The following is a 23094-nucleotide window of genomic DNA, read 5'->3' on the forward strand; positions in this document are numbered from 1 at the left end:
GATTGTCACATGTATTATTTCTTTCTTCATCTCCCAAGTACTGCCACTGTAAACAAAAGGCCATTCTCGTTGAATCTCCGGAAGTATCCCAGAGTAAATTTTAGCTATGCATGCCGGGATACCTGTAAAGTCTGCCATCGACCGGATCACCTGTATGTGTTTTCTTCGACAGTACCTACTGTACTGTTATACCGTTTTTCTTTGGGGTTTAAGTCGAAAAGGACAGCAAAATCGACTCACAACTAATCCTAAGCATTGAAAGGCTGCTTTCTGAAGAACCTAAAATGGCTCAATACGTTCGAGTCACAGAGGACGATTCGCTACCAGCAATCGAAGTGCCAACTGAAGCAGACGGAACGATTTTACTGTCGACTCTTCAAGCGCAGTTTCCCGGTGCTTGTGGATTGAGGTACAAGAACCCAGAGACTGACAGCTGGAGAGGAATTCGTTTGTTAGAAAACATGCTTTGCCCACCAGCTGTAGAGGGATGGGGAGGGCATTTGTACGTTGTGGTGCAGAAAAATGGTGAGTCTTTCTTACTTAGTACTTGTTTGTTATTAAATGGCGATCGGCTAGCCACAAAATGATAAAAGGTCGAAATGAAGACTTAACAGCCATTTGGATAGTTTATGAAAGGTCCCAGGCAAGAGCTACATACTTCAAAAACCTCCTGGATGATTAAGTAACAACAACAACAAATACAAATCATTCATCGAAATGGGCACTTTACTCATCTTTTGGAAATTCAAATGATATTCTGCCATAGATGCAGTGATTTCTCTGAACTTAATTACCATCTATGACAGTATCATGAAATAAGTATTACTTTCTTCTTTTTGTACTTTTAATTACATTTTACACAGTATCTGTTCTACAGTTCTAGCATTGTAGACCATTATTGCTGATAAACTAGGTTTTAGCTTGGCTACAAGTAAAACCATAGCCTACAGTTAGCCACTTTAGATCCGTTTACATGTCTTGAGTGTTTCATTGGCTTGTCATTCAAGAGCATGAAGCCACCAAAAATTTATGTATACCTTGTTCTGACAAGCCTTGAAGTAGGTGTTCTACTCTTATCTCCCCTATGAGGCTCACACCAGTTTTCTGATTTTTAACACCACTTTCTATTCTCTCCACTCTAATTGCATCAAGCCTTTCCATGGTGTTGATTTAACTACACATTGATGATCCTTTTCCTCTGATTCGTTTGCTTTTCCTGTCAAGTTTCAGCTAAAAAGTGTATATATTTGACAGATACATTTAGAAGATTGATTTTGATTTCCTTGGCAATTATTTTGCTTTTCTCATCGTAAGTTTGCAAATTATATTCAATCTTTCAGACAGCACTAGTAAAAGAAAAATCGAAGAATCTCCTAACACCAAAGCAGAACCAGAAACAAAAATGACAAAGATTTCTTCTCCAGAGGATGGATTAGGAGACCTCATTGTGCTTGGACTTCCTTGGAAAACTACAGCAGAAGACATGAAGGAATATTTTCAAAAGTTTGGTGAAGTTGTTATGGCAGAGGTTATTATATTTAAAGCTTGATTTAGAATAATTATCTCTCGAAGGTTGAACTATGAAACATACACCTTATTAATTGGTGGTTTAACACACTATATGTTGGGATATTTTGTATTATCTGTTAACTTTAACCATTGAATAAGGTACTTACATCTGCCATATATTTTATATTATTGTCAGGTGAAAATGGATTATGGAAGTAGTAAATCCAGAGGATTTGGGTTTGTGAACTTTAAGGACCCTGAAGTGGCAAAAACAGTTTTATCCCAGGTTCACCGCATTCAAGGTCGCCTTTGTGAAGTGAGATTGCCACGTTGTAAAGTAAGTGACAGGAACAGTGGTAGTAAATAATGTATTTACTGAGCACCAGTATCTTGAACAATCCAAGAATGGTTTTTAAATGGAAGTTGATTGGGAGATGCCCAGTTTTAAGTCAGTTGTAATCTCAGTCAGGAGGTCTGATTTAAGCATTGGCTGAGTCATTGTGTTTTGTTCTGGGGTAAAATACTTCACTCTCACACTCTCTTGCTATGCTAGAGTGTGCCAGTGCTTAGCAGACTTTCTGGGGAACGTAATATTTTGCAATGGTGGTGGTGAGGGGTGGTAAGAGGGAAGGGGGGGGGACGCTTACCTTGGGCTAGAGCTAGCAGGGTAAGGAGAAAGAGTAGCAGCACTCCTTCGTCTTGTTGCCTTGTGCCATAGAAACTGGGACAGACTCTGTTCACCATGCTTAAAATACTTAACCTAAGTATATAAAGTTTGCTTCAAGTGTAGAATGGTTTCTTTTTCCTCTTCATTACAGCAAGAATTTATGCCAAAGAAGTTGTTTGTGGGACGTCTTCCTGATTCAACAAATGAAGGAGATCTTTTGGATTATTTTAGTAAGTTTGGTGAGGTGATTGATGTCTACATTCCAAAACCAATGCGTGGAATTTCATTTGTTACATTTGCTTCAGGAGAAGTTGCCAAAAAAGTTCAGTCTCAGAATCACCGCTTGGGATCAAATCTGCTTAATGTGAACTTTGCAGAGCCTAAAGCAGCCAAAAATGCCCACATGCCCTCCCCAGCAGACATACAGTCTATGTCTCAAAACTCTGTGCCTGGGTGGGGTGGTATGGGATTTCCAGAAATGTATGGAATGGGCTCTTGGAGCAATGCTGGACGTCAGAATTTGTCATACAATGCATCAGCAGCTTACAACAGTATGATGCAGAGCATGATGAACATGGGCAACCCGTCAGGTGCTAGTAACATGATGGCCAACAGACATGGACGACGATAAATATCCAGGGTAGGATTTTGTCTCTGTTTTCTGGATTGTGGTACTGCATAGGCTTTTTAAAACAATCCTATGGTTGTAAAAATTATTGTTATAGAACTAGCAGCAGATGGCTTGTTATTCCACTATGATGTACCAATAGATATTTTGTCCGCAGAGAGTAAAGAAATGATATTGCATAGATAGACTCTGTTAGATTATTGTTGAACTAGTTTTTCCTAAGGGAACTAATGACTGTAGTAGCATGAGGAATACTGCTCTTTCTGTTCATTTTCCTCAGCTACAAAAGAATTCAAGGTCTTCTTAAGTAAAAATGTATTGCTTGAGGCAAAATGTTGAGAATTCAAAGTGAATTTTTTACTTCAAGTGATGGAGTTTTATCAGGTGGAAGTAAAGTTAGAGTTGCACTTATGCAATTTCTCTTTCATGTTGTGCATAGACATGTGGTTTTTGTCATAATCTGAAATCAATTAAAGTTAAAGTGCCCTTGTTCTCAGCACTGCAGCAGCTTTAGATTTAACTCAAAAAGAACAGTGAGACTGGAAAGAAGTTTGCTTTTGTTGGTCAAGGAGAAGAAATGTCAAATGAATGAGGAGTGAATTCTACTGTTTACATTAAAGAAGAAAAGTCTTTTTTAAATACTTTGGAATGGTGAGAGTGCTGGATGCGTAGTAATCTGACTTGAGTGTAATAAATTGCACTGTTTAAAAATGTTTTTACATAGTCTTTGTATTACCATTAAGTTAATGAGTTGTAACACAACCTGATCATGGTAGGGGTCCAAACAAGGAACTTTATTGTGTGAGCATATTGCATATTGTACTTGAATCATTCAGCATGATAAGATTGTCTTGAATGAATGACAAGAAAGAAAGAGAAATAAATAACATGGATGTGTGTGGTGAAAACATTGGGTTTAATGCATGGTCTGTGCTAAATGTAATATTCCTGGGAATTTAAGTGGCATGGATACTAGCATGGGAAATATTTGTTTATGGAATTTGAGACAGGGCACAAGAATGGCAGTTACTCTTATTGATATGATGGTGGTATGACATTGAGAAGTGGTGAAGGAATGGGTGACAGTACAATCAAAGGCATGAGAGTTTTTATTGTGGAGTGCGATTTTCTGAGTGTATGGAAAATATTGTTTTTGTCGATGGTGACATCTGTCTCAACAGTAAGAGGTTGCTGTCATGAAGTGACTTTCTTTTGTGCTATTAAAACAATGGCAGTCCTTTTCAAGACTTCCCTTGCCCAGATGTTCACATCTCATGATCGAGTTTAATTGTGGGTTAACTGACCACTCATGATGGACTTCCACCACTTGAGTCTTATAGCCAGTGACATCACAGCAAAACTAGAACAGCAACAAAAAGAACTTGATTTGGAAGACTGACCAATCAGTTTACATAAACCCAATTTAATACACTGAACTGACAACAGCTCTTCACTCAACACTGATGATAACTTCCGCTCAGGTTGTCAAAACCTCAGTCACTGCAACTGATGACAGTTCTTCTCAGGAATACCCCCACTGGACATTCAGACTTCACTATCATATTTTCATTATTGTAAGCAATGTGCAAAGCATTGCTCTTTGGTTTACTAGAGAAAGAACAATTACATTAAGTCAAAAGTAGAGGGAGATTGAGAGGTCATGTGTGATTCTGTGTTTGATAATGCTCTGTTACATGTTCATCATGATATGAGAGCTTAGAGTGCAATGTAACTCAAGAAGAAGGGAATGCTATAACTTTCCGCAATAAATATGCAGACTCATATGGAGGAGAGGCATATGAAGAGGGATCTTGTGAGTTTCAAAGGGTTGCAGAGAGTATGCTGAATGGTATGACATGTCCTGAATGGCTGCAGTGAGGCATAAGATTGTTAAGGTGGTGAGGGAATATGAGTGAGAACACTGTAAGTACATCTGTGTGTGTTGGTCAAAAATGTGTGAGTAAAAAATGTGTGTTTTTATAAGTGTCAAACTTAACTGTGGAAGTTATCTTTGCACTCACTACACAAAGTAGGCAATGACTTATGTAATAACCCAAATTGATATAACAAAGAGGACACATATTCATATTTAAACACTGAAAAATTGTCCTGAATTACCATGCCTCGACACTTTTTTTTGGCAAGTTTTCTGGCATTTGTGTGGCTGTTTTATTGTGCTTAACAATTCACTATGCTCAGTGTGACAGTTTGCTTAGACCTGAGCTGGTTAAAATTGCTCTTGTTTGTCTCATCAACAGGCATGCCAGTGGACTCCAGCAAGTGCTGAAGAAGTTTTCAGAGTCAAGCTGTTCTCTGACACAAGATCTGGTGAGGCCTGTTATAATGTTTGCCAACCATGACACACTTGGTTTATATGAAAATTCCTTTGGAAGGAATACATTGGGAATTTCTTGTTTACACATGAAGCATGAAATTATAGGAATCTTTGAGTGAATATACTAAGTTACTATGCTAGCACAGCACTAGAAGCTAAAAATGTTTTGGTCACCAAGATGAATGGGAAAAAAATGTATTGCCGCTGAATTTGCAGTAAAAGTCCACCTTTTAGTGACACTTGTATGGCAGTCATGTGACCAAAGCTTTTTTAGTTTTACCACAAATTTTTTATGGTATTACGTGAAACTGGGATAAACATTTGTATGCAATACCATGAATGATCCAGCAGTTTCTTATTCATTAAGAGCTTTTTCTAGTTGCTTTCTGAATTATTAAACCCTGAGATGTCTTTGGAACCTCAGGAAAGGATTATCAGTCAGATTAATTTTGTTATTTCAAAGACAGGCAGTATGATCAGCATTGTAGTAGGTCATGCAACTTTGGACAAGCATTCTTATCTTATCTGTTTGGTAGAATTGTATTACTGACAATGATTTTAGGCAAAATTTGGACAAACAGCTGCTGTTATCATTGAGCAACCTCAATTCAAGCTCAAGTGGTGAAAGTATTTTCCAACATGAACATCTACAACTTCTTTTCCTTTTCATAAGGAAACTTTTACATGTTGTACGTTCACAGAGTGAACTGTGTTATTCATTCCTCTTTTCTCAATTCCTTCTTTTTTTTTTTTTCATTCCAGGCTTCTGCAAAAGAAAAAAAAACACAAGGAGATGCCAGTCACCAAACAAGAAGCTCATCTGCAGCCATCTCTTGGTTGGGTCTTGGTGAAAGAGATCAAGTTTTTCCTTGGTTTACATTGTTCCCATTGTTAACATTGAAACCAGAGGGTTTAAACATCTGCCAGGTTTCACTTGTATACTGTCGCAGCCAAGTGTCTTCTTGCAGAACTTAATAAATCCATACTGTTTAATTAACCCTATCGAGCCCTTGAGTGACCAGTAAGGAATTTCTCCTTACAATGCTAATACATTGTCAAAGAGAGGGGTGATGAGAATAAAGAAAATGATCATCTTAAAAAGATTATTTTTTTGTTCAACTATTCCTTATGCAAAAACTAACAGAAATACACATATATTGATATTGTGACCTAGTTTGGTAGTGTAAAGGTTAAGTTGACTTGGTGCCCAAGGGCTCTTTTGCAAAATTCTCATTTGTCCTCTAAGAAGGGCTTTCTCAAAAGCAAAGGTGGGAAGATCATACATGGGCAAAATTTTAGTTGCCTCATCACCCAATCTCTGCTATTCTGCAGCCCTAATTTCGCATGTTCTTAGCCATATAAAAGCACAAGTTTTATTCACCTCCAAAAAGACAGAATCCCTTGTGAGGACATTGTTCTGATTCAGAAGGTTCTATCAGTTTGGGAAGGTACAACAAAGTATAACTTATGTTGTCCATTAATGTGAGGTTCAGAACTGCTGTGATCACAATTTTGGATTAGTTATTAGAGGCAGTTTAGCCTTCTCGTTTTGCACTATGAATGGGAAAAAAGGAGTTTTTGACTAATAGGTAATTTAGTGTTAACAACTGAGTTGAAAACATAAATTAGCCACCGTATAGAGTTTAAAGGCTGTTTTGAGCGACAGCCCTTCATCAATTGCTCTGATGAAGGGCTAACACTTGAAACATCAGCCTTTAAATTCGTTACAGTGGCTACTTTACATTTTCAACTCAGTTGTTGAAACTAAATTACCTGTTATACAACTTGAACCCTTACAAACTGATTCCTTGTAATCAATCTTAGGGATGCTTTTTGCCAATGAGTGTAATCTTTTTAAACCTTGCTTCTCATAACTTGGATTCCCAAGTACTCAAACTTCCTTCATTTCCCTTGGTTATCACCATTTGGCTGCATAAATTGTTATGTTTCTACAAGATATGGCATAGATATGCAAGGACAAAAAAGTTGTAACAACAAAAGTTATTTTTAAGTGGTTTATTAAGTAAATCCTTACTTGTAGCAATCTTATTTATAACAGCAGTAACCTCTGATGTATTTTGAAATTAACTGTTGATTATAAACAAGTACCTTACAAAAGTTCATAATTTATTGAAGAAATTTTATCACCATTGTATCCTGTACTATTAAAACTAATTCCACTTTAAATAAATTCGCAAAAGTTCCTTCATGTTGCACAAGCACTTGTTGTTTTAAGAAAATAATCATTATAGTCTAACATGGAGCACAAATAAATGCAAACTAAATTCCGAAACAAGGACAAAAAAAGCTGTTTGTTAGCACAATTCTTTCCTTCCTCTTACTGTTTCATGACATTTGTGCCTGCTAAAAATTTCAAACAAGTGGTAACAGCAGAGAGCTTAAATGCAAGCAAAATTCAAATTACAGGTTTTCCTAAATACATTGAGAGATTTTTTGTACAACTGTGTCAAGTTTTATACTGATTCAGCGTGGAGAAGGAAAAAAAAAAGATTGCTGTCCTAAGCTGTGGCAGCCTTCTTCCCCTGGTATGTTGCTAACATTTTCTTTATCTCAGCAATGGCTTTTCCTGGATTCAATCCCTAGGAATGGAACATAAGATTAATTAAAATAACAACTCAAGAGAGTAAAATGCAGTACTGTTTCAATTTTGTCCTTGCTCTCAGGTCTGAGTTATTTAAAGAACAAGATTTGTGCAAACAGTCTGTTTTGAAGAAAATTACACACCCTGCATAGCACATGTCTTTGTGTCCTTTCGCCATACCAGGCATGATGCAACAGGAAGTTGCTTGTTTATTTGCTTATTTGTTTGTCGTTTTTCTCCATTCTATACCATGCCCCTACACAACTCCAGCTCCAGTAATGGTCTTAACACTCGATCAAACCAGTACCCCAGGTCATTTTATTAAAATTAACTAGTTTATGTTATACATATTAGGGAAAACACATCTGAAACCTGGAAGGATCTAATAAAAACTGAGTAAATACAATTTGGGCAACTTAAAAGTCCATCACACAATACATGAGTTAATGAAAACTTGCTGATCAATACTAAAACTTCTTCCTGTTTTTGTCTGAAATTCAAATTGGGGTCCACTGTTTCAATCCACGATTACCGGTAAACAATACATTAGTTACCTTGGGACAAGTCTTGGTACAGTTCATGATGGTATGACACCTGTATACTTTGAATGGATCAGAGTCCAGTTTAGCCAAACGTTCTTCAGTGTAGTCGTCCTAGGATTATTTCAGATGTTAGAAGTTATGTATGGCTAAAGTATCAAAACATAATACAACTTGTCTCTCAAACTCAAATCTTACAAATGCATTCAACTAAGTTTTTATGTATACATGTACATGAGAGACACCCATGTCCCTCATGATGCATGAATACAAGAGGCAGTTGGAAACATTTGACAAAAGAATTTCATTATGGTTAAACAATGATAGGGAAATGCCTAAAATAGGTTCAAGAAACAATGGTTTCTAAATTATGTTAGGGTCAACATTACAAAAAGGTTTCTTGTGCACTAACAGCCAGGTTCATTACCAGGTAAACTAACTTGATATTAAACTAACCCGACTGTCAATCATCCAGCGGTAAGCCTGCATGAGGACTGCAGGTCCAAGGTACTTGTCACCATTCCACCAGTAACTGGGACAAGAAGTGCTGCAACATGCACACAGGATACACTCGTACAATCCATCCTAATGCGAACAAAGAAACAATCTCAGAGTTGGGTCTCTTGCACATAACATTTGTTTCCATGGTTGGCCTGTATTAAGATTCATGGCTGTATGATGAGAAAAGGTTACCACATGATACCACACATTAAGGTCACAATAATGAGAGAAACGATCACAAACTTAAGAGGCTCTTGATTGCTATACAAGTTCTTCTCAGCACTTTGGGAAATCAATAGAGAACAGTATAGAGAATATACATGCTGGTGTTAGGGTGTTAAAAGTAAAATCTTCATCTGATTGGGTAACAAACCAGTTTCTTCCTGTCCTCAATCGATTGCAAGTATTGTTCCTTTCCATATTCCACCTCAGTCTTCTTTTGGAGGTAAGGTTCAATTGAGCGATACTGCTCGTAGAAGTTGTTCATATCCTACAAGAGAAAAAAAAAACTTGATAACTACCTGTTTGGAGCTCATCTGCAGATGATCAAAGAAAATGCAAAAATTTAGGAATGCATATAATACTAAGTAAATGCAGACAGCACTAATTAAATACCTTGGATGAGTTCAAATCATTGAAAGAATTGTTTTAAACTTAAAACTTCAAACAAAAGGAGAAGAAACTTACTGGCACAAGATCTTTAACCACATACATGTGTGGCAGTGGATAGATCTTGGTTTTCTTTCCCTCGTCTGGGTTGATGCGACTGAGAGAATAAAATAATTACATAAAGTTAAGGGATTGATTTTGTTTCTATAATATTTATGTATAACAATAGTTTATGGCAAAACAGAGAATAATGCTGATTAACTAGTTTTAGAATCTTGCCAGCATTGCTAGAATTAAATATAATAATTCTGCATTTCCAAGATGACCATAGATGCTTGGGATACTATTTTCTCCTTTAACAGTTGCATCACTTGTTCAAGTTTACTACTTTATGAGAAGGCATGATCCACACAAGAGAAAGAGCAGTTGCAATAGTAGCATGCTGCATCAATCTCACTAGTAAATATATGAGCTCTTACAATGCTAAACACCCTTAGAGACCAACTGAAGGTCTTTCAGTCCAAGTTCACCCTTAACACCCTAACATCAGTATGCATATTCTCCATACTGTTCTCTACACATTTCCTGAGGTGCTGACAAGGAGAATTTGGCTAGCAATGTTGAGCTTCGTTAGATGGTGATCATTTCATTTATTCTCATGACCTTAATGTTTGATCCTAGGGAGATATTGTAAGGAGAAATTAGATGCTTGTCACTCTTAGGAGTTAAAGGGTAATAAGCCCTGACATACAGTAAGTGGTTACTAAGTGAAAACATGGTTAGAACTAACCTTATACAAGCTAATGTGTTTGTTCCTCCAATGTTCATGGCACACGAGCCACAGATTCCTGCCATGGATTTGGAGGGAAATGTCAGTGAGATCAAACAACCTGATACACTGGTCTTAACATAACATAATTGTAAAATAAGTTGTAGTTTATCATCCTGGCAAGTACAAGTACCTTCTCTACATGATCTCCTGAATGTCAGTGTTGGATCATCTTCATTTTTTATCTTTATCAATGCATCAAGGACCATTGGACCACATCTGAAAACAAGTTTTCCCAGATATGACAAAACTCAGTGAAAACTGATTGCTTTATTATAAACTTTCCTCGATTTGGTCAATGTTGTACTAACAGTAGTATTGCCTTCAATCTTAATATAGACCAGTTAAGGATGTACATTTATATCTACGGTAACTTACTACCACACAGAAGACAATTTTCATAACATGTTGAAAGAAAATGTTGAAGAAACATTGGGTCTATGAATAGTAACTTCTTTGGTTACATTCATTAAATCTGTAAACCAGAGTAGCATCAAACCATGTCTAATGTTGAAAGAAACGAATGTATAAACAATAATTTAATCCACTAAGTTTGTCAAAATGTAAGTCACAAACCAACAACACTTCTTCTCAGGACTTCACTCACCCAGACAACCAGACCATTTTCTCTCATAAGACATGTATTTTAAATGACATACCGGTTTAGATCAACTTGATATTCCTGCATCCTAGGTTTGTCACCAGGCTTGTCTGGATCCTAGAAATGAATGAGAAATGTGAAAAACCAGCTATTATTATTTACCCCACTAAAACATTCCTATGATTTTGGTCTAATTGGTACAATGTTGTGATCCTTTAAAAACAGTTTAATATTTATTCTGTTTGCAACCCACTGTGCAATTAAAAACAAATGACAACTGATTTACTGTCAGTAGCAAAACTACTTTGGATACTTACCCAACGATAAACAGAAAATGTTTTCATTCGAGGACTGTCACTAGCTGATGTAGCATCTCGCACCAGAATCTGCAGAATCAACACAGCACATTACACATTTGAATATAGGAGGTAAGTTTCTATAGAAACTATGGTGGTGCATCGGTGGGAGAGTATAACAGGGTGATTTAGTATTATTCACAGAGTTGATAATGTCAATTGGCCCCTGTAAAGAGTTTCAAAGCTGATGTTTCAATTGTTAGCCCTTTGTCAGAGCGAAGGTGAACAGCTACCACTTGAAACATCAGCTTTGAAACGCTTTACCGAGGCCAATTTACAGTTGTTAATACTAAACTACCCTACATTACACATTTACTTTTAATTAATTCAATGAATCTATCTGAAGATCACAATCAGTTAATGAGTGGTCCCAGAGCCATGTCTTTGGTATCCATAAGAGAGGTCATAGCATTTCAACCTTTTAATTCCTAGGAGTGATTAGCATGTAATTTCTCTTTACATTATCACTACTGAATCAAGCATTAATTAATGTTAGGAGAATACGGGAAATAAACAAAAACATTTAAAAAGTTCTTGAATGTTTAACAAATTCTCCTCATCAATAACATATGAAATGCATAAAGAACAGTATGGAGAATGTGCATAGTGATGTTAGGGTGCAAAGGGCTAATAACCATGCAGTCTGTTATTGTCAGAGGTACAAACTGGTTTCATTGTCTTTGGTTTTGTTGAAATGACTGTGTATTTCTTTTCTAAAAGTCTCATATCCATAATTATACTCTGAATTTAGAAATACTAGTAATAATCGTTTCGATTGTAAGATTTCAATTAAAAAAAGGAAATTCAGTCATATAGAAAGGTTAATTATTGCATCATCGACGCTTTACCAGTAATATTACTCCAGTGTGTAGTGCTATAGTTCTTATTGATGTAAGACAGTTAAGGTACATAATTATCTAGAGCCGCGAACAGCGATGTAGTTTTTTGTGAGGGAAAAATAGTTATTTTGGAGATTAATCTGGAGAAAAAGTTTAAACGCTCTTGATACATTTATGAAATATGGAGACAGAGAGAAACGAAACAAGCTTGAACTCTTACGAACGCCGGATGATCGAATTGAGTACCCTTCATCGTTGCCTATACGATAGACAAACTGTTAAAGGATCGAAATAATCTTACACACTATAAAATATGAAGGAAGTATGTCCTCGATCACATTTAGTGGTGATCAATGACGCAAAACTGTGTAAAACCTTTGACGTCCCTGGAGGTACGCTCGACACGGAAAATACTATGACAAAGTTTCTTGCTGTTACGACAAGATCAGCCACCTCATGATACAACCAGACCATCATTGTTTCGATTAAATGTCACATACCTTAGAAATAGCCACTGCTGGTCGTAACTGCAGGGCTTTGGTAGTTATGTTTCTTGCACAGACTACAGTTGCAGTCGCCATTTTGATTACATAAGTTAAATTGACTGTGCGTGGCTGCACGTCTTCACACGGGGGATTGGGACTGCATTGTACTCGGTGAGAGAGGGGTAGCTGAGGAGAGCAAAGTCGGACTAGATAGGGGAGGGTAGAGTGGATGATTCACTTTCCACGCAGTGACACCAGAATCGTAAAATTACGGAAATGTTAGTCATTCGATGTCTTGACGAACAGTTTTGATGAAATTGTTATTCCGCAAACTTCGCATCTATGTTCTAAGTTTTCATCTGACAAGTGGGTAATAACTCGAATGAAGTACGACCCGAAAAGGCCGTGCAGTTATTTCCGAAAAACCCTTTTGGTGCCAAACGCAATGGATTTGGACGTTCATTGTTGTCGTTGGAGATAGATTTTTATTATTAGCCTCTTAGCCAACAAAAGTTAGACTTAAGTAAGTAAGTTAGTAAGTAAGTGACCTTTATTTAAAACAGGGTGGCCCATTCAGCTACGAAGCTGTTGTCCAGAGGGGCCCGGTATACGCCTAAAATCAATTACAATGATCACTTGTAGGCTAAAAACTTGTGCTCTAAAAAACCTTTAAAAAAACTACAGATATGAATTGTTTAAGTTGATACCATGTTTTTATAGAAATCACGAGAACGTGAGGTTCTCGTGATTTCTGTACATGTGAAAATGTAAGTATGTTATGACGACGCAATGAGTGTGATTTCTTTCAGGTAATTAACGTCTGGAAAGAAAAAGCTTGCGGATGACGGAAAAAGCGAAAACACCGTACTTAGTCAATAATGCCCGAATTAAACCTTGCACATGCATGTTCTTAATTAAGATAGTATTTGTTTTACCCAAATTTGTGATTGAAACTCATCGGAAGTGTAAGAAAATTTTTTTCGGTTGACGAAAGCAGCAAAAATTCATTTTGACTTCCAGTGGACTTCCCCCTCCAGCCGGCAGCCGAGACCAAGGCGTGACCAGCGCAGTACAAATAAACCAGACAGGGTATATTGTAAGTACGGATTAGTGACTAAGTCCAGAGCTTTTCCTATCTTCGCCTCTCAATATATATACTGTATACTGTGCTAAAAAAAATTAACAGAGGCAATCGTTATTCAAAGATAACCTGTCAGGCTCGTGACATTTCAGGTTTGCGTAACTTTTTGAAAAACTGCTGACCGCATAACTCAGTCGATTTGGTTACTCGCCGAGTATTACTTGCGGGACGTTCTGTAGTGAAATTTTTGGCGGAAATGTTCAAAAAGCAAAAGAAGAAATCGAAACAAGAAACACAGACTGTTGATAACAAGCTACAAAACCAACGTTCATCAAACATCGGTACTGATTTGTCGTTTGATGTCATCGAAAATAGAAGTAATGGTGAAATAACAGATGCCGATCAACCAGATGGCTTTGATTCTCAGGGGTTTGTCGATTTGACTCCGGCAGAAAATCGACCTGTATTACTGGGACCCAAACAACTTTGTCAGGTATTTAACTGAATAGTTAATATCTTTTGCCAAACGACTTTTGCATTTATATTCCACCCGTTTTAGAGAAATTGTGTAACATGTTTGAAACAAGTTCCGCGCACACAAACAAAAAATTATTGAGCATAGCTTTGGCCAAAATCTATTTGTTTGAAACGAGCACATTTGAACAAAACATATTCCTAGAGATTTACTCTCAGTCTTACGTTCGCTCGCGAATTTTTAAAATCCTTTGGTTGAACTGGATGAACCGTAAAGTTCAGCGGAAACGTCAGAAGACTAGCTTTCGAAGTCACGTGCAGTTTTTGATGATATAGGTGAAGCTGTGAAAACAAAACGTTGAAAAACAAGAGACAAAACATGTCCGTAGCAAGAATCTTTATTAAGAAGGTAAACGACGTTTTTGCACAAGTCTGCAGACTGTCTTAAGAGGTACTAGAAATGTTATTGAATAAAGGACTTTTCCCAAGGTTTCATCGTGCGTAAAAGCAATATTGGCTTTTCCTTGATTGGCTATTATTTCAAAGGTGTTAATTTGCCACTTTCAGAACTTTCCTGATATCTTTTGTTATGTTGAAAAACTCTTAATTATTAGCCCTTCTGCAGACATCAAAGACGCTTTTTTTAAGAAGTTTGTTTTTGGTTTTTGAGTGTGTGTTTTTTTTCTTCCAGCACGAATTATTTAGTAGTCTGCACTTTGCATAGTATGGAAGGTGCGCGCACAGCATCTTTTTCAAATGTTCATCTTGCACACCAGAACCGCTGCATTCACGTGCAGGATCTCACCAGGCTCTGCCATGTTTCACCTATTTATTCGTTGTTTAATAATCCATATTAGATATGTCTCTAAATTGTAGTGATGACTGTTTTCGGTCCTTTTAGACCTTAGCAACACAATAATATATTATTGCTGTTTTTCTCTCTTTATTCCATATTTTTGATTAATTCATTTATTTAGTATGTTGGAACATTTGCTGTGAGTCTGGGTACAGGAGGAGAGGGGACAAAAACACTAACAACACACAAGGAAAGAACAAGATTTGTAAAAAAGAAACTCAAAGAATATCGGGTAAGTTGTATATCATAGTTTAGGTTGTCAGGATTGAGGGATTATAGAACCATTTATGTCAAGAAATAACTTGATGTTCTTAATATGCCTTTTTTTTATACAGCTTTTACTGAATGGACTTCTTTCATCAGCTCTGAGGCAGCATGACTAAAAACCCTTTTGTGATATAAGTTTGCTGTATTTGAATTTATGTATATATGTTCTGCTTTATCACAGACACAGACTACAGTATTTAGATTTTACCCCTTTGCATCCTAACATCAGTATGTTTGTTTTTTATACTATTCTTTATACATTTCTAAGGTGTTGATAAGGAGAATTTGTTTAACCCTTTAACTCCCAGAAGTGATTAACATAAAACTTCTCCCTACAATATCCATACATTCTTCAGCAAACAGGTAATGAGAATATTCAAATTTATCAGGTAGAAGCTGCTATCTTGATCTAGCATCAAATTCTCATTAACTTATTTACAAGGAAATGTTTAGCAGCTATAGGGGAGAATTAACAATCAGATCTTGAGAGTTGAAGGGTTAACAATCGAGAACTTTAGGTTGTGATCATTTCCCTTTTTCTTGTGACCTTAATGTGCAATTTGGGGGTGATATACACAGAAGACTCTTGAAGTTTAAAGGATTAAGCCTTATTACCCATAAAAAAACTGTCTTACTAGACTGCCAGAGTCTGTAAGTCACAAACTTTCTCTGAGTGTTAAAAACTAAGAAACTGAGTGGACATAACACAGGTTTTCTGATCAAGGCATAATAAAGAATAATAATACAACCCACAATTGGAACATCTTAACAGATGGAATATAAAATATGTATGTACTTTTCAGCTGACTTATGATCCTGAATGTACTGATCTGCATTTAGCTATTCACCTCCTCTTGTGGAAAAATGAAAAAAGTAAATTTGTTTCAGTTGTATCAATTGTTCTGGCCTAAGTGTTTCATAAAGGGGTGAGTTTCTAAAGAAACTGTGGTGCTGTGTTTTTGGAGGGTAGAAAAAGATAATTTGGTTTTATCAACTGAGGTATTAATGTAAACTGGCCACCATAATGAGTTTCAATGCTAAGTATTTTATAGGCAAGTGAAAGCAAAATAGAGAGTTGGTCTCTCCCCTATGAATATAACAAGTTTTAGTTTACATTTTATAGCTTTAAAATCTGAAACATGGAGCTTGCAGTGCATGATGTCAAATGTTTTTGTCTTCAGAATGCCCAGAAAGGTGTAGGTGTGGCTATTCTCACCTCTACTGATGGAATCAAGGTCGTTTCTCCAGATGGCAAGGTAGTAGATTAACTTCTGGCTACTGTTCTTTTTATTTTAGGATCGTGTTTTAAAAAGTGTCAAGGGATTTTGGAAAGATTTATTCTCATTTCCTTTTTCCTGATTTGAAAGGGGAGACTGTTTTACAATTTGATTGCTCATCCCAAAACTGAAAATCCATCCTATCAATTTGAACATATCTTTCCTACAGGCCATACCTGTTGGACTGACTTGTATACTTTTGATTTAACCCTCTATCTCCCAGATGGGTTAAACATATAACTTCTCTCAATAGTATCCATACATAATCCAGTAAATAAGTTATGAGAATATTCAAACTTATTGCACAGAAGTTGTTATCTTGATTTATCGTATTTACCCGTGTATAATACGCACTTTTTTCTATAAAAATAACCATCAAAATCGCGGTGCGTATTATACACGGTTTCTATTGTTTTTCAAGCACATCCTAATTTGCATCCATTTAAATCACAATAAAGAAATTAACAAAAGCCTAGAAGTAATTGGTCTTTATTAGCTTGAGTTAAATAATCTACCGATGAAACATTTTCAATTTCGATCCACAAACACAACAAAAAAAGTAATGAAAGCCTTGTAGTAATTGGTCTTTATTGGCTTGAGTTAAATAATCTACCAATGAAACATTTTCAATTTCGATCCATAAATAAATTTACTAGAGTATTAATAAGAAACAGCTGACGAGATAAACATTACGATCATTCTGTATTACTTTAATCACAAACAATAAGAAATCTGAAATGGTAACAAAACTTACCACTGCAAAACATCAGTTGCAGGAAGAAATAACATTTTTTTTTGTTGTGAAAACTTTTTTTATGAAAAATTTGGTCAAAATTGGGGTGCATACTATACATGGGTGCGTATTATACACGGGTAAATACGGTAACACCAAATTCTTGTCACTAATTTGCAAGGAAAAGTGTAGCAGCAAGAGGGGAGAATTAGCAATCAGATCCTGGGAGTTAAAGGGTTAAAGCAATTTCCGTTCTTTCTTGTTTTCATTTTACTATGCCTTGATGGAACAAGAGAACTTGGGTCTTCCTCCCAACCAATCAATTTCAAAACTGAAACCAGGTGCAATTTGATCACTGCCATTTTCTTAGTATATATCAGGCAGTTTTTCTAGTATTTTCTTTGAATTCATATTGTCTCCTTGAAACATTGTCCTCTGTTATAACAGGCTATTGGAACAGTTATTACTTATGGGTATTGGTTATATAACAGCTAATTAAAAAAAGTATTGTCCTTGACTGTTCTCTTTACCTCTTCTAACATGCCAGCGTTGAGAGGCACAACAAGAGTGAATCATTGTCTCACCAAAGACCAAAAACAATCACTCTCCCCAGAGCTCAAACCTCAAACTTTCCATCCAAATTCCAGTGTTAACCATTTTACCTCTATGTTTTCCTTAGTTCTTATATATTATAGTATTTTATTTCAAGATGGTAATACTTTGACTTTGACTGGTTGTTTTTTTGTTTGTTAGCGTGTTAGAATGGCCCATCCATTACAAAGAATCTCATTTGCAACATGTGATCCAGAATTTAGACTCTTTGCTTACATGTCGCATGACCCCTCCCCAGTGGGAACAGCAATACACTGCCATGTTTTCATGACAAAGTACACAAGGCAGGTATGTGAGAATAACTTTTAAAAAGCATTTTCTTATAACAATGCAAAATTATTGTTTTATTTATTCTACACTTTCATCTTTCTGCACTTTTCTCAAATGGGCAGCAATGGTTGTAAACTGTGCTCACAAGTGCAGTTGATTTACAAGCATTAAATTTGAAGCCCTGTTCAAAGGGTCATGATTGTTGATGATATCACTATCATTCACTATCATTCACTATCACGTTTGCATTCAAACAGTTCATGATAGTTGATGATAGGTGACAAAATATGCCATGAGATTGCATAATTGCAAACAACCATGACATTTGAAATTTTGGTCATGTTGCAAGTTGAAGAATCACTAAAGCCTACCAGGAGATGATGAGAATGTGAACAGCATTCTGCAAAATGTTGACATCTATTTTAGTCATTTTATCATTTGCCATTTTGCTTTGAGCCTGTTTTTGGCTAAGCTGCTGACTGCATTTCTATCACTTAGTATCATTAGCTCATTCAAACAGCAAAAACTATCATAACTATCATGCCAAATTTGTCCAAACTGCACAATAATTGATGATAGTGGATGATGCATTATAAGTTGTGCTCAAACTCACAAAATAGTTGAAACTTTCGTCAACCATCTTGACTGTTTGAAGGACGCTTTACTTTCCAGCTTGTTCTTAGTCCTCCTGTTTTTTTTAATTCCCCTCTGATAGGTTCAGAGTCTCACAGCTTTGGTTGGTAAAGCATTTCAAGTAGCATTTTCTGAATCAAAGTTTCCACAAGGAACAGAAATTAAGCTGGAACCACTGAAGAATGGCCCAGATGGAAAATCACCTCAAGGAAGGAAGTGGGTCAGTACACCCTTGCTAGTAGGATTTTGCTATTAAGCTGCATAGATGATTTGAGTTGATAGTGGTTTCCCATGTCACAGAATGTGAGGGGACATCTTGATGTGAAAGGTTTTCAGCCCTTTCACTTCCAAGATCTCATTATAATTCTCCTTACTGTCTGCCATCCAATCATGATGTTAGTTTGGAGAATTTGATATTGGATCAACTAATAATCCCTTAGTTTATATTTTGTGTTGTTCTCATCACTTTTCTGCTAGGTGTGGTATTGATATTGTAAGGAGAAATTCCATGTTGGTCACTCATGCAGGTTAAAGGGTTTAGGTGGTGGACCATGACATAGTGTGTGTGGTTGATAGGGGAACTGACTGCATCTGTAAGGTGTTTATTGCAGTGGGTTTGACTTTGATTGTTACTGACATGGTACATGTGGGTCCTGGAGAACCTGGAAAGTCCTGGAATTTTATTTTGACATTTTCCAGGACTGGAATGTACTGATTCCATAGCCTTTTCATCTTTTAGGCCAAGCTTGAGGCCCAACAGGGACACGAGAATTCTCAGCATGCAATGCTTGCAAGGTTAAAAAAGGAGCAAGAAAAAGCAGCGAACAGAAGTAGTTCGCCTAATTCTTCTCCAAGGGAACAAGCCGCACCTAAGGAAGAAGCAAAAGCGATGGAGCAGGCCTCGCCAACACCGTCTAAACCATCACCAAGGATGGGAAGACGTAGGTCTTTTGGCAAAGCTCGTACCCCACCTGAAGTCCGCAGGTCGAATATTCCTCAAGGTAATGGAGTATTTGGGCAACACGATAGAAAGGCTGACCCCTCCGATGTGGTCACCGATGGGAGCCCTGTGGCGCAAAGGAAAATCGATGGAAGCCCTGTAGCACAAAGGAAAATCGGTGGAAGCCCTGTAGCACAAAGGAAAATCAGTGCTCCAGTTCAGGGAAACAAAATTTACACGCCACCATATGAAGAACGTGCTGCAGCTCCTGTGATTACCAGAGAACGTTCAAATACTCCGCCACCATCGCGGAGCGACGCAGTTTCATCAAAACAGAATGTTTCAATGTTGCCAGTTGCTAAGACTGCATCTGACCCGAATTTGTCAGTAGCAGATCATGAGCTGACAACAGGCAATCGACACGAATCCGTGTCTAAAAGTAACAGCCATGAAGATGAAAATTGGTACATGCCTGGGATACCAAGGTTAGCATCAATATCGAACGAGTTGTAATAGTTATTGGGGCAACCAGGGTTATTAAAAATTCACTATGAAACTATCTTTGGTATTGGTTTGATATGAGGCCCATATGAGGCTTTCGCAAACAAATATTTCCGCGAACAAGCAGGCAGGAAACGTTTCTTGCTTGGCAGGGACATCTTGCCCTTTCTCAATTGGACGACATTTTCGCCTGATCTGATTGTTAATTCTCCCCTCCAGTTGCTACATTCGTTTTAAACTACGTACGAGAACTTGGTGTAAAATCAAGAAAACAACTTCAACTTGATAAGTTTAAGTATTCCTGTTACCCATTTGCTGGATAATGTATGGATGTTATAGGGAGAGGTTACATCTTAATCGCATTTGGGAGTTAAAGGGTTAAGGAATGCAACTTATTTTTTAACGAAGTCCCTTTAAAAAAAAAGCAAAAGGGAGTCTTTCAGAGGGTGATAATGCAATAAGGCAGGCGGGACTTGACTAGCAATAACCTTTCTAATGAAACGAGAGTGATCAAGATAATTTCAGGTATGGTGAATGTCATTGTGTGTCCTCTTATAGGGAATTTGTGATAGAGATGTTACAGAATTCAGAGGAAGGCTCATTCTTTGTGCGCGACAGTCAAAGTAGACCAGGGTGTTTCGCTTTGACTATGCGTGTTCCAAAGGAGGCAAATCCTAGTGGTTTTGGAAACTTTCTGATAGTGAAAGTGAAAGATGGCGTCATGATACAGGTAAGGAGTGTTAGTTGTAGTTAAGGAAAATACAACGATAGTGTATGAGTTACTCGCTCGCATTTTCTGCCGTATGTCTCTGTTTCATCTTCGTTCCCAAGGTGCATAAGGTCGTTTCTTTTTTCCTCCCTTGAAAAAGGAAGCGAGGGAACCCTGGGGGTGAGATTGTCTTGGTTGCTGTAGCTTGAAGCAAAATAAGAATGTAGAGTAAAGCACTGTTGGAGTTAAAACTGACAACGACCCGCCAGGGAATCGACCTTGGAAACCCTCTTCTAAAGGCATTCCATAACAGTCCCTTTCACTTCACTGTTTCCCAGATTTTAAAAAATTTTCCATCCAGTAGGTGAACTAATATTTGGTTCTCTTTTCAACAGGGTTTTGATAAAATCTTACCGGACCTCACAGCTTTGGTTGAACACTACTCCCAGCACGCTGATGGCCTCCCCTGTAGTCTATTGATTTCTGGTTCGAATGTGTTATGTGAAGATGAAGATTATATGAATATCGTCCCAGCAGACCCTGATTATCAGAGTTTATCAGATTTTACCGCAATGATGGCTGAATTGAGTTGAGAGCATTCCAAGTCTTATTTAAACGAGACATGTAGCGGTTTGAAGAATTGCACTTAAATTTTTCAAGGTCGTAAGTAGCAATCGGAGTCAGTCTTTGCCAACCTTGAACTGGAACATCGACATTCCTTTTCAGAGTCTCCTTTTCTTTTCGACATTTGTCCTCCCTATAAAATGATTATCTCAATGTTTTATATGTGATATAATTGGCAACAACTCAAATATTGTGACTTGACTACACAGTTGATCTGGTATTAACGGTCATTAACCCTTTACACCCTAACATCGGCATGCATATTCTCCTTACTGTTCTCTAGACATTTTCTAAGATGCCGACCAGGAGAATTTGTCTAAAAGACAAGAGCTTCTTCAGTCGTTGGTCAGTTCCTTTATTCTCCCGACCTTAATGTTTGATTTAGGAGTTATATGGTAGGGAGAAATTAGATGCCAATCACTCTTAGGGGTTAACGGGTCAATCTTCATTTGTCTTGTATCTCTTAGTACAGTCTACAGACTCGAGGCACCTAAATTATCTAAGGAAATTCTACGATTGAAAACAAAATTACTATGTCTAGTATCCACAAAAACTACTCCAGGGAATATCGAGTTGTTAATGGGGTTTGGATAATACTGTGTTTCATAACGTTATTAATATATACAGGAATGGCACCAAGGTTAAGTTATTGTGTTAAAAATATGATGAATATTTGATTTGTAAGTGCTGTAACGTGACAAAGTGGAATATCTTATACTGGTGGAGAAAATTAATCCGCAATAGAAAGGCGGTCAACATTGACTGAAATCTTAATAATGTAATAATTTATTGATAATTTATAATTGTAATAAATGTAATTATAATAAAGTTCGGATATAACGCGCGCCGGGTGCGTTATCAAGAAGCGGGGAGAACACTCGACTACGTCTTATGTTTCTCCCTACACTGATTTCGTGCTCTAGCCGCTTCATGCGTGCTTTACAATAGAACAGAACACAGTTAAGGCTCTTAAATTTCTATTTGTTAATTATACATTGATACTGATTGAATTAAGTTATTAGTTCTCACATGAGAGTGATTATTGGAAATAAGTCACCTTATATGTTAAATTTCCATTTGAAGTCAAGCGTGCATGTTTGAGCGGCGGAGCCACGCGGAGAATGCCCCACGGCCGCCTTCATTTTTTAATTGAGCGTCCAACAGATAACCTGCATGCGACAAAAGCTTCTTAGGTCATGTAAATTATGGTGTAAAAATTTTAATTGATTTTACCCTTTTTTTTTTTCAAGTAAAATGCAAAAATCCATACTAATGAAAGATGGTAACAATTACGATATGCTTCCCAGTGAAATCCTGACCATTATAGGAAAAGAACTCGAATAAACAAGGGTGGTAAATGTAAAGATAAAGTTCAGAAAACGCTGAACTTCTTCCTGAAGCAAGCACAAAAAAATCCGTTAAAGATGTGGATGCGCGCACATGGAACCTAACGAACAGGATAAGCTTTTTGCAACCAGGTGAACCAGGCACAAAATAGAACGCGAACGTAAGGATTTCATCAGCTCAGTCATCAGGCTGGAAAGGAGCGGATCAGTCTTTCGATAACGTCACGGTTCAAAGTAAAACCCAGATGTAAACGATCTGAGAAATATAAGA

General features: G+C 37.1%; 3 protein-coding genes across 4 annotated transcripts; 2 read left to right on the forward strand and 1 right to left on the reverse strand.

The window, feature by feature from the left end:
• The first annotated feature begins 128 nt into the window (after positions 1-128).
• LOC131797024 (TAR DNA-binding protein 43) lies at positions 129-5964 on the forward strand. 2 transcript variants are annotated; one of them, XM_059114641.2, is made up of 6 exons: positions 129-525; positions 1341-1528; positions 1706-1846; positions 2328-2816; positions 5063-5132; positions 5902-5964. In XM_059114641.2, exons 1-4 carry the CDS (start codon positions 285-287, stop codon positions 2805-2807), a joined length of 1050 nt encoding a protein of 349 aa, XP_058970624.1. In that variant the 5' UTR covers positions 129-284; the 3' UTR covers positions 2808-2816; positions 5063-5132; positions 5902-5964. The 2 variants fall into 2 exon arrangements, with proteins under 2 accessions (XP_058970624.1, XP_058970623.1); XM_059114640.2 differs by having other exon boundaries at positions 2328-5132.
• Positions 5965-7140: 1176 nt separating this feature from the next.
• On the reverse strand, positions 7141-12633 carry LOC131797025 (succinate dehydrogenase [ubiquinone] iron-sulfur subunit, mitochondrial). The gene is made up of 10 exons (XM_059114642.2): positions 12516-12633; positions 11138-11206; positions 10879-10937; positions 10353-10438; positions 10181-10238; positions 9469-9547; positions 9155-9271; positions 8737-8865; positions 8296-8394; positions 7141-7739 (listed from the first exon to the last, which is right to left on the reverse strand). The coding sequence occupies exons 1-10, from the start codon at positions 12594-12596 to the stop codon at positions 7659-7661; spliced, it is 858 nt and encodes a 285-aa protein (XP_058970625.1). The 5' UTR covers positions 12597-12633; the 3' UTR covers positions 7141-7658.
• Positions 12634-13606: 973 nt separating this feature from the next.
• On the forward strand, positions 13607-22984 carry LOC131797109 (tensin-1). The gene is made up of 8 exons (XM_059114729.2): positions 13607-14074; positions 15033-15143; positions 16360-16434; positions 17942-18088; positions 18786-18923; positions 19443-20128; positions 20703-20874; positions 21249-22984. The coding sequence occupies exons 1-8, from the start codon at positions 13838-13840 to the stop codon at positions 21444-21446; spliced, it is 1764 nt and encodes a 587-aa protein (XP_058970712.2). The 5' UTR covers positions 13607-13837; the 3' UTR covers positions 21447-22984.
• Positions 22985-23094: the final 110 nt, after the last annotated feature.

This window comes from Pocillopora verrucosa, chromosome 9 (assembly GCF_036669915.1).
Source record: "Pocillopora verrucosa isolate sample1 chromosome 9, ASM3666991v2, whole genome shotgun sequence".
NCBI classification, from domain to species: domain Eukaryota; kingdom Metazoa; phylum Cnidaria; class Anthozoa; order Scleractinia; family Pocilloporidae; genus Pocillopora; species Pocillopora verrucosa.

Coding starts and splice junctions, on each gene's coding strand:
- LOC131797024 (XM_059114640.2), top strand. CDS start 285: ATGGCTCAATACGTTCGAGTCACAGAGGACGATTCGCTACCAGCAATC. Junction 526..1,340: donor CGTTGTGGTGCAGAAAAATG/GTGAGTCTTTCT, acceptor TCAATCTTTCAG/ACAGCACTAGTAAAAGAAAA. Junction 1,529..1,705: donor GTGAAGTTGTTATGGCAGAG/GTTATTATATTT, acceptor TATTATTGTCAG/GTGAAAATGGATTATGGAAG.
- LOC131797025 (XM_059114642.2), bottom strand. CDS start 12,596: ATGGCGACTGCAACTGTAGTCTGTGCAAGAAACATAACTACCAAAGCC. Junction 8,866..9,154: donor TTGAGGACAGGAAGAAACTG/GTTTGTTACCCA, acceptor TGTTCGCATTAG/GATGGATTGTACGAGTGTAT. Junction 8,395..8,736: donor GCTGGATGATTGACAGTCGG/GTTAGTTTAATA, acceptor AAATAATCCTAG/GACGACTACACTGAAGAACG.
- LOC131797109 (XM_059114729.2), top strand. CDS start 13,838: ATGTTCAAAAAGCAAAAGAAGAAATCGAAACAAGAAACACAGACTGTT. Junction 15,144..16,359: donor AGAAACTCAAAGAATATCGG/GTAAGTTGTATA, acceptor TTTTGTCTTCAG/AATGCCCAGAAAGGTGTAGG. Junction 18,089..18,785: donor TGACAAAGTACACAAGGCAG/GTATGTGAGAAT, acceptor CCCCTCTGATAG/GTTCAGAGTCTCACAGCTTT.